Genomic DNA, 12,056 nt, shown 5'->3' on the forward strand with positions numbered 1-12,056 from the left:
GAATAAGTTTATTTTGAATTTTAATAAAGTAAACGTTCACCAAAAAACTTTAGCGAGAAAAATCGAAAAAACGAACTACAAACATATTAACGCCAAACATTCGGTAGAATTTATAGAATATTGTAAAATATATATATATATATATATATATATATATATATATATATATCAATAAATCTTCGTTTAGCGTCCAGAGACCCAGTTTTCCGAGATAGGACGTTGTTTTCTTTGCCATCAACTTTTTGCGCCAAATCAGACGATCAGTTGTATCACTTTCATTTAAATTTAGAGCCTTCATGTCTTGCTCGATTGTTTGCGACCAGAACTTCTTTGGACGGCCTTTGGGACGTGTGCCAGGTACTTCAACATCTGCAAGAGAAGTTATGGCACTGTTTCCACTTCGTTTGACATGACCAAACCATCGCAGACGGTGTTGCCGGCATTCGTCCTTTATATCATATAAACCAGAACGACGCAGGATTTCGGTAGATTTGATGTGGTCTTTCAGACTAATTCGTTGCATCCATCGGAGCATTTTCATAGCGGTTCGGTTCGGTGAAGTTGTTGTTCCAATTTGGTTGTCATTAGCTATGTTTCTGCACCATATAACAACACTGGACTTATCACAGATTTATAAAGTCTTGATCGTAGTGGTAGTGGGATGTCACGCCGCATCAATATAGAGGCAAGGAGATTCCATTTATTTCAGGCTGCACGTATGCGTGCTCGAACGGCAGCTTTAGCTGTTTCAGTACGGTCCAGAATATCCCCTAGATATTGAAACGATATGACTTTCTCTACCTTAATGGCTTCAAAAATATTGCTATTTCGAACTCTACAACATATATAGAGTATATACTACTCTATATATGTGCCATGTCACGACACGGATGCGGGGTATCAACCAACTCCTCTAGAGCAAACAATAGAACAGAACAATAAAAGATATCGTAAAATATGATAATGGGAAAAATAATTTAGGCATAGACAATATGTCATTAAAAATTCGCAAGCAAGTTACGAAAATAGAAATTACCAAAAAAAATTTACGAAATAAGATCATCAGCAAAATATTTTTTGTTTATTCTTGATTCTGCAGCTTTGACAAAGCAGTACTGCTTACATGTTCTTCCACACTCATAATTAAACCTTCGTGTCCCAAAAGCTGGGTACGTCCAACCACACGATGTACATGGAAATACGTGCAAGCACCGCACGCATGGTATGTAATAGCTTTTCAGTTTAAAACAGACTGTATTCAAACCAGGCCATCGTGCAAAACCGACTTTTATACCGACTTCGCTAACTCAGTAAATTATCGATAAATTATCGGCACATCAGTTAACTATTGGAACATTGGTGAACTATCGGTTTTTCGGTTTGGTAAATGATTCAGTACCGATAAAAAATTTTATTATTGATGTTGAAGAACATTGGTGAACTATCGGTTTTTCGGTTTGGTAAATGATTCAGTACCGATGAAAAATTTTATTATCGATGTTGAAATCAGTATTACCAATGTTATTGGTATTTTCGGTACTCGTCTCGGTAACTCGTATTCCTCGTATACATCGCTATCGATTATAAATAAAAAATAATCATCGTTAAAAAAAATGAATGTATTTATACTAACTTATTAAACTAAAAACTATGAAAAAATGAAAATGTTTGAAAAGAAAATCAACGAAGTGATTGGGTGTATAGAAAAAAATGTACACAGTTTGGATAATTTTTTGAGTGTTCGCAGAGATTTATCAAAAGACCAGCTTACTTTTTGCAAATCTTTGTATGATGTATGTCGAGCGCCGGACGGTGATGACAACAGACACGAAGATTACTTGCCGACCCTGTTCCTCGATGACTTTGATGCCAAACACGTTTGGCAGCAAATCGAATTAGTCAACAAAACCTGGCCTTCTCGGTTGAAGCATTTTGTTAAAAATTTTAAAAAGTCGATGAAGTTTCAAAAGGGATGGTGATGATAATTCTGTTTAGGGAGAAAATGGTGATGACGGTGGTGCTGTCAAAGAAGAAGAGGAAGAGGATGACGAAGGAAGATGAAGATGACGCCGACAATGATGAGGGAGGCACCATAAAGTACGATGACTTCTATGATGCCCCGCCCAAGCCCAGTGCACTTGACGATTCCGCCAACATGGAAGATGATGGTGATGATGATCTGGATAAGGTTTCTGAGGATTTTGGTGAAAGAAGAGATGATGAAAAAGATAGATGTTGATATGGGGAAAGATGATGATGATGATGATGAGGACAGGCTGGCTAATGATGTCAACAGAAAGTTGACTCGTGATGAAAGTGATACAAGCAGATGGTGAAGTCATCATTTGAAAGGAGGCAGAAAATGTGGTAAAAGAAGATAAACGAACTGGAGGAGAAAACGACGTTGGAGAAGGACTGGCAGTTGAAAGGTGAGATTGGGGCCTCCAAACGCAATCTCAACAGTCTCTTGCAGAAGGTACTCGACTTTGATACTGCTACCAAGCCTGCAATGGTGATAACAGAGGAGGTGAACAAAACAATCGAGGAGAAGAGACTGCTGAGGCTGAAGGATAACATCTGGGATGGGCCGAAGAGGAAAATTAAAACGAAGGAACGAACGTTCGAGCTGAAGAAATCCGTGCTCAGTGATGAGAAAAGTGAGATGTCATTGAAATATACGAAAATATACGAACAGGAATATTTAGACACCATCCAGAAAAAGAGGAAAAAGTGCCAGTGAAGATAGAAGAGATAAACAGTCCATGGCTGCCCTCTTTAGAAAACTGGATGTCCTCTGCAATTTCCATTTCACTCCAAAATCAGTCTGTACTGCGTGTCATCATATAATTTATTGTCATCAGTTTGTCATCAATTATTATTATTATTAATAATATTATTAGTATTATACATACATACACACATACATACATACACGCATACATATATACAATACATACATACAAACTTGGAACGCTCAATGTTGGATCACTGACTGGCCGCAGCATGGAAATCACAGAAATGCTCGAGCGTGGAAGGATTGACATCTGCTGCCTTCAAGAGACCCGATGGAAATCGAATGGTGTTTGTCATGTCAACTAAGACAAAGGAATGGTCAAAAGACGGCCAAAAATGGTGTTGGAATTTTTGTCAGAGAACCCATAGCCCAAGAAGTACTAGTTATTAAAAGGATTAATTTACGTCTCATGTGGATAAAGCTTCGCCTAGAAACGCAAAAGTTTTTTCAGCATACGCAACACAGACAGGTGAATCAAAAGAGATGAAAAATGACTTCTGGGTTGTGTTCTCTGACACCATCTCAACAATACCAAAATCTGAAACAATCCTGATTGGAGGCAATCTCAATGGCTACTTTGGAGAAAAAACAGAAGGTTTTGACAACCTACAGGGCGGTTTTGGCTATGGAAAACGGAATGAAGATGACAACCGCATCCTTAAGTTTGCTGAAAGTCACGGGTTTTTTATACTAGCACATATTTTAGAAAGAGGTTGGAACATCTCATAACATACAAAAATGAATTATCAGCCTCGCAAATTGATTTCTTCGCTGTCAAGCAACAACACCGAAGGCTATTCAAAAATGTCAAAGTTATACCTGGCGAATCATATGTCGCCCAACATAGACTCCTTTTGGCAGACCTGGTTGTCGAACTGTCAAAACATAAGTCTAAACAAATGCCTCGGAGAATCAAAACGTGGAAGCTAAAAAGCAATATTCATGGAGAAAAATTTCAACAGATTGTCGCAACACAGTTAGACCACCAATCGCAAGCAAGTACAGATGGTAGTACATACAAAACCGTTTTGATAAACGCTACAACTACAGTTTGTTGGAAAACTGGTACAAAACGCTAGCATGAACGGGACACTTGGTGGTGGAATGACAGTGTACAAAATGCAATAGCTGAAAAAAAAGTAGCATACAAGCAATGGCAAAATCAAAGTCTGTTGATGACCATAAAATTTTCCGTGAGAAGAACAACTATGCAAGACGTCAAGTCGCACTGGCTCGGACAGATCAATGCAGAGAGTGGCTCACTAAAAACAAAGGTGAACAAATAAAATCTCTGTATCGTATAGCAAAACAGACAAAGTGTACGAAGAATGACAAAGTTGGTGACTCATGTATCAAAAACGACAACAATGAGATGGTTCTTGAACAAGATGAGATCAAGCTACAGTGGAGAGAATACTTCAACTGTCTGTTAAATGAAACAAATCTCATCAATGTCAACTTTGACGCTCCACCCATCGAAGGTCCGATTTCATCAATGACAACTTTGACGCTCCACCCATCGAAGGTCAGATTTCAGACATCGCTGTAGAGGAGCTTACAGAAGCTCAGAAAGCTATGAAGGATGGAAAGGCAGCAAGGCCCTTTGAACTCAAAAATAACATTATCAAATCATGTGGTACTGCAGGTATCCAAACGTTACTACACCTTTGCTGTGAAGTGTGGAGAAATTGCTCAATGCCGACTGAATGGAACTATAGCATGACAGTTCCGCTATTCAAAGGCAAAGGTGATCCATTGAACTGTTAATCATATCGGGGTATACGCCTGTTAGAGCACTCCATGAAAATTGCCAAAAAAATCATTGAGAGAAGATTAACGTCGTGCATCACAATCGGAAATTTATCAATTTGGTTTCCTAGCCGGGAAATCAACAATTGATGCAATTCACATCCTTCGGCAACTGTAAGAGAAGTACCTCGCAAAGCATCAACAACTATCACACATTTTTGGAGACTTTTAAAAAGCATTTGATCAAGTTTCCGTGAAGCAATCAGGTGGAGTCAATTCAATCAAGTATCAGCAGTGTAACCAGTCGTGTCACAAACGTTGTTCAAAAATAATTGGTAATTCATCTAAAATGTCCAATTTCGTTTGTCTTGCTTGCATCAATCCACAACAATAAATTCGAAATAGCAATGTTTTTGAAGCCATTAAGGTAGAGAAAGTCACATCGTTTCAATATCTAAGGGATTCTAGGGAATATTCTGGATTTTACTGGAACAGCTGAAGCTGCCGTTCGAGCACGCTTACGTGCAGCCTTGAATAAATGGCATCTCCTTGCTTCTGTATTGATGCGGCATCAACAACTATCACACATTTTTGTAGACCTTGAAAAAGCATTTGATCGAGTTCCCCGTGAAGCAATTAGGTGGAGTCTTTGTCGACAACTCATTCCAGAATATCTTGTTCGACTTGGGATGGAAATGTATACGAATACTAAGACTCGTTAGCAAAACGATTGGAAACACAGACGCATTTGACATCGGCGTTGGAGTTCACCAAGGCTCGATTCTCAGTCTACTGTTATTTATAACTGTGATGAAAGAAATCACAAAACCGATACGCACTGGTGACATTTGGAATCTAATATATGCTGATGATATCGTTTTAACAGCCACGTCCTAGCAGAATGCAGCACAGATGTTTAAAAATTGGAACACCAGACTCGCCGATCATGGATTCAAAGTCAACATCAGCAAAACCAAAGCAATGAAATGAACCCTGATGAACTGATGAACCCATCCAATCCACAGCTACTAGACGATGGCCCTGTTTAGTTTGCAAAGCTAGTGTAGGTAACAATTCAATCAAGTGTCAGCAGTATAAGCGGTGGTGTCACAAACTTTGTTCAAAAATAATTGGTACTTTATCTAAAGTGTCCAATTTTGTTTGTCCTGCTTGCATCAATCCACAACAACAAAATCGAAATAGCAATGTTTTTGAGGCCATTAAGGTAGAGAAAGTCACATCGTTTCAATATCTAGGGGATATTCTAAATTGTACTGGAACAGCTGAAGCTGCTGTTCGAGCACTCATACGTGCAGCCTGGAATAAATGGCATCTCCTTGCCACTATATTGATGTGGCGCGTTATCCCACTACCACTACGATCAAGACTTTATAAATCTGTGATACTTCCGGTCTTGTTATATGGTGCAGAAACATGGCTAATGACAACCAAACTGGAACAACAACTTCAACGAACCGACATGAAAATGCTCCGATGAATGCAACGAATTAGTCTGAAGGACCACATCAAATTTACCGAAATCTTGCGTTGTGTTGGTTTAGATGATATAAAAGACGAATACCGGCAAAACTGTCTGCGATGGCTGCGACGTGTTAAACGAAATGGAAACAGTGCCATAACTTCTCTTGCAGATGTTGAAGTACCTGGCACACGTCCCAAAGGCCGTCCAAAGAAGTCCTGGTCGCAAATAATCGAGCAAAACATGAAAGCTCTAAATTTAAATGAAATGGATACAACTGATCGTCTAATTTGGCAAAAAAAACAACGTCCTTCCTCGGGAAACTGTGTCTCTGGACGCTAAACGAAGATTGATTAAATTAAAAGCTATAAACGGTAAAACGTGAGATAGGTACTCCTATGGTATCGTCCATGTTTACAAACAATCATATTGTACTTTTAATAAATAGACTCCGCCCATTTTGAATTATCTAGCGCTTGATTATTTATTTATATCAAATTAAAAATAATTTAATACAAGTTAATTCTTAGGTAAGTTTTATAGATCATTACTTGTCAAATAGTTGAAAATAGTAAACATTAAATAAAAAAATGTTGAAATATGAGTAAATTTCTGTTTTGACAATAATCAATGTATTAAATTTAATTCAAATTTAAACGGTCGACTCACAAACGTTAAATACTCACGGTATCGACAAATAATTAAAATTCACACAAAATCAAGATGATAATGTTTTTGATTTTATATGAATTTATTTAACTTTATTAAAATTAAAGTATTTACATGATGTACAAAACTAAAAATGTGTTGGTTCCGTTGAACTCGAAGAATATTTCGTCTATGTACCTGTTGTAATTCATGACATTGACAAATTCGTTATTTAGTGTTGTGTCGAGGTAGTCTAGGTACAGGTTTGCTAGGGTGGGGGAGTAAATCTTTCCCATGGCGCATCCATTTATTTACAGGTATTGTTGTTGATTGAATGCGAAAACATTATTTTGTAGGGTCAGGGTGAGGGCCCTGACCCTACAAAATAAACATTAAATTTATTGTTTGGCATATATTTTCGTAGTGCTTCCTTTGTTATTTCTATTGAGCGTGAGTTGTTCATGTTCGTATAGAGGCTTGAGACGTTTGCATTTACAAGTATTTTTTGATCGTTGGTGAACACCGCCACAAAAAGCCATCCGAAGAAACGCTATTTCGTAATTCCATAGGGGACCCGCATTGGCACGTCATTTGACTTGCTAGAAGGCCATGTCGCATAGCCTATGTTACGGCCTCCTCCTTTTCAACAAAATTTTTCATCATTTCACTCAAAGGTACGCCGGCAACGGATGGAAAAGCCATTTTAAAAGTACAAAGCCTCGTTGTTTGAACGGCGGCGCAAACCAAAAAAAAACAAAAACTGTTTTTATTATTTTTATTATAGAAACAATTTTTAAATCATATTAATAAATATAAATAAAAATTATTAAAAATAAAATTCCTATTTACGTTTTATAATTCTATAATTATTAATTAGGAAGTAGAGTATTTGTGAGGTCTTTTTTATTATAGAAACAATTTTGAAATTGTAATAATAAATATAAAAACAATTTTAAAAATGTAATAATAAATATAAATCATAAATTAAATAAATATAATTGAAAAATACAACTCCTAAGGATTTTTTTTATCATAGAAAAATTTTAAATCTAATCAATAAATAGTTAAGCGCTAGTTAATTTTAAATGGGCGGAATCATTTTATTTTAACATACATGGTTTGTTTGTAAACATGGACGATACCATAGAAGTACCTATCTCCTGTTTAACCCTATAAACTATATGATTACAAACGATGAACGCAATTTGAAATTTACTTTTTTTTATTGTTGGCGTTCTTTAAGCAATTTTTGCTAAAAACTAACTCTTTAAGTGTTGCCGGACCGGACTGTCGGGACATTTTTTTTAATTTCGTCATATAATAGTTCTTTTTCAATTATTACTTTTTCTTTTTGCACTTCTAGCTCAGTTTTCTTTATCAATCTCTTTTGGAGCGGCTGCATCTTCAATATCATTTCGTATAAACTGGGATCACTGCCTTTGATTTTTTTCCACCTATGAATGTTTAACGGATTTTCCAACTCATCTTCTAAGACTTTACATCTAGTTCTGACTAAAAGATTTTTTTGCTGAATTCTAAATATATATATACATATAAATTATATATCTATATATATATATATATATATATATATATATATATACAGTTTAGGAACAAGGTTATCATCTTTTATGCATATATAATTAAAAAAGCTGTGAAAGGTATGACTTATGATTTGTGTGTGTGTAAATGTGTGTACAAGTGTGTACTCATAAAAAGGTTTTCATTCATCACGACATATGATGTCATTACACATTACACTTTTTTCACAGCTTTTTAGCATGTTTTCACAAATTTTGTTTCGTTTCACAACTGCTCTATATTTCATTTATTTCTCTCGTTAAACGTTAAAAGATTTTCTTTCTTCGTTTTTTATTTTAAATTAAATTTAAAATTTAATTAATTTAATTAATTCTAACTCTAAAGTCTAACTGACCTCTCCGGCGAAGTTTTTTGTCAAATATATTTATTTTATAAATGATACAAATTTATAGTTACACTATAAACTACTATTACAATAAAATAAATATAGTTAATAATATAAATTATGAATTTATTTTTATGATTAACAATAAAGAATAAATAAATCGAACCTACGAAGCTACAACTCTACTTCAGTTTCTTCTTAGTCTTTTAAAAAATATATATATAATTAATGATTTAGCATTGGTTATTGTAATTTTTATTAAGTCAAAAAAACGTTTAAGCTTTCACAATGACTTAATTAACGAAACTCTCAGATGTCTGAAACAAAATGTCATGGCAACGTAACGAGCTTAGTTCGGAATAAAGAGGGTGCGTTTCAAATGTATTTTATTAACTAAAACTAAATAGTTGACTTTTGTTTTATAAATTTAATTTAATTGGTTATTTGAACGGCCCTAAACAACTGACTTTTTGATTCAAATGGTCCAGGGTAGTTTTCGTGTTTGTTAACTAACTTAACAACTCTGTTATACTATAAAAAAAAGATAAAACTAATTGATAACTTACTAAATTATTAATTAGAATGCGAATATTTCTCCACTTTTTTGAGCTACCCCGGGTATTTGACATCTAAATTCAGTTATGGTTATACAGAAACGATTTCTGCTTTGATATGTGGTGCTTCTGAAACGTTTATTATCAACATCCATTCCAAAGGCATTAGTTTTTTCTGATTTAAACTTCTGCTACACTATGCATAGTACATGCCTAACACAGAAAAACTGCTTGATAAAATGAATGAATGAATAAACTTTCGACTCGATTATAATTATAAGGCTTCTATTTTTAGATTATTATTATGTTATTATATTATTGTAAGTAAATGTGATGCATTTAACATTTAACTAGATGTGGGTTTTTTTAACAAAGGAAGAAACTTTGAAATTGTGAAGTAATTTATTACTGAAACAACTGCTAAAAAGTAATAATCTACATCTGTTAATAACTTCTGATTTTAAACTTTATCTAAATGAACATAATAAGTGAACAGTAAAGCATTAACTAATATTTAAAGAATACACATTCAATTAAATTGTATTAGTATAATTAATTTACTTTTACAATTGATATGCTAAAATATTACAAAGAAAAATAATTAGAATGAATAGGAGAATATTATGAGGAGGCCTAACATTTATAGTCGGTGGTTAAATTAACATTTGTTTTGGGTACAATCTTAGTAATATTGTAGGATGCTACAAACGTATATTGGTATGACTACTATGAAAATGATTAACGTGCCATCTATCTAATGATGGACCTTTAATACACTCTAAAATAACACGATAAGAAAATCACACGGGAGGATTTTGTCTTAGGAACCAAAGTCATCAACATAGCAACAATTCAAAGAACCCTCCAAATCATAGAAGCACTCTTTACTACAAAAAAATCAACCATCAATAAACAAACAAATTAAATTCAACTACCTTTGCCCATTCCAATAATTCAACCTGCCACAAAAAACACAAAGCGACACCAATTAAAAATTGGAACAAAGAAATAAAGGCTAAAGGAAAATAATTGTTCAATAATTCAACCTGCCACAAAAAACACAAAGCGACACCAATTAAAAATTGGAACAAAGAAATAAAGGCTAAAGGAAAATAATTGTAGTTACTCCAATATGTGAAACATTCTGACGTGCACAGTCGTCAAGAGAACATGTAAATTACCTATTCCAAAATTTGCCGCCCCCTACAATCTGCCGCCCTGGGCTATCACCCATTTAGCCCACACGTAAATCCAGACTTGCCCAAAGCAGAAATCGTTTCAGTTTAAAATTATATTATGGTAACATAAAAATTTAAAACTAGTTAAGACATATTAAATAATTTACTTACTTTATTTACCATTTAGCACGAAAATAACAGAACTGCTCGAATAAAAAAGCCAGTCCTTTAAGAAACAATAACATAACAAAAATGAACGATTTGGTTTTTAGAATAATACAGTTATTGAACCGATACTCAACTAAGAACGAATATAATTTAATTTAATTTAAATTTTCGTTAAAATCAAAATTTCTGGGATGTGGCGAAAAATAATGTATTGCAGTTTCCTTCTTTTATACATACAGCTCAGCACTGAAAAATTTATATAAGAAAGGAAATACAACACGAATTAGGTACATGCGAGCGCGTACTTAAAAGTTATAGTTAAAATTAGCTTGTTTGTCGTTGGGCTGTTCACGCACGACAGGGCAAGCTAGTGCGATATACTGTTTTATTAAAAATTGTTGTGTTCATATTCGGACGACGTTTTAAAAAAATGTCTGACGACGATTTTATGAAGGGAAGAACAGATGAAGAAGTGTTAGAATTAATATTTAATGAGTGCGAAAAAAACGAATTTGGTTTGTTGGCCGTTTCGACCCTGATTTCTTATATAGAATGCAAAACTTCACCGTTTAAAAGTGATGTTAGTTTTTGAGTTTCTTGACTTATTTGTTTTTGAATTGTGATTGTGATAATTAATAATATGTATTATTTAAAAAAATTTATATAGGCTTATTTTTTAATTCATTATTGTTTTTAACGTTGGGGTTAGAGCCATAAACCGTGTGAATTAACATTGAGATGCTATAAGGCCGGAGAAGCCCGCACGGCGAATTGGACGTTATAATATAATCAATTAATGCTATAAGGCGGCGAATACGACGTTGAGATGCTATAAGGCGCAAAGGGCCCTATTACTAGATTTCTTACCTTTAAGAAAATAAAAAGAGAATGGTTTTATTTGTGTATTATATATATATCAATCAATCATCGTTTAGCGTACAGAGACCCAGTTCTCCCGAGGTAAGACGTTGTTTTCTTTGCCATCAATCTTTTGCGTCAAATTATGCGATCAGTTGTATCACTTTCATTTAAATTTAGAGCCTTCATGTCTTGCTAAATTGTTTGCGACCAGGACTTCTTTAGAAGGCCTTTGGAGCGTGTGCCAGGTACTTCAACATTTGCAAGAGAAGTTATGGCACTGTTTCCACTACTAACTCAGACGGTGTTGCCGGCATTCGTCCTTTATATCGTCTAAACCAGCACGACGCAGGATTTCGGTAGATTTGATGTGGTCCTTCAGACTAATTCGTTGCATCCATCGGAGCATTTTCATGTCGGTTCGTTGAAGTTGTTGTTCCAGTTTGGTTGTCATTGGCCATGTTTCTGCACCATATAACAACACCGGACGTATCACAGATTTATAAAGTCTTGATCGAAGTGGTAGTGGGATGTCACGCCGCATCAATATAGAGGCAAGGAGATGCCATTTATTCCAGGCTGCACGTAAGCGTGCTCAAACGGCAGCTTCAGCTGTTCCAGTACAATCCAGAATATCCCCTAGAATCCCTTAGATATTGAAACGGTGTGACTTTCTCTACCTTAATGGCTTCAAAAACAT

The 12,056-nt window shown here is 34.9% G+C and overlaps 1 protein-coding gene across 1 annotated transcript; it reads left to right on the forward strand.

Annotated features, from left to right (window-relative positions):
- Positions 1-1,658: 1,658 nt before the first annotated feature.
- Positions 1,659-3,488, forward strand: HELRODRAFT_162928 (hypothetical protein; the record flags this gene model as incomplete). Its single annotated transcript, XM_009024979.1, has 6 exons — positions 1,659-1,921; positions 1,996-2,188; positions 2,378-2,645; positions 2,696-2,822; positions 3,101-3,263; positions 3,354-3,488. 6 exons carry the CDS (start codon positions 1,659-1,661, stop codon positions 3,486-3,488), a joined length of 1,149 nt encoding a protein of 382 aa, XP_009023227.1.
- Between the last annotated feature and the right edge of the window lie 8,568 nt (positions 3,489-12,056).

This window comes from Helobdella robusta, assembly GCF_000326865.2.
Source record: "Helobdella robusta unplaced genomic scaffold HELROscaffold_4, whole genome shotgun sequence".
NCBI lineage: Eukaryota > Metazoa > Annelida > Clitellata > Rhynchobdellida > Glossiphoniidae > Helobdella > Helobdella robusta.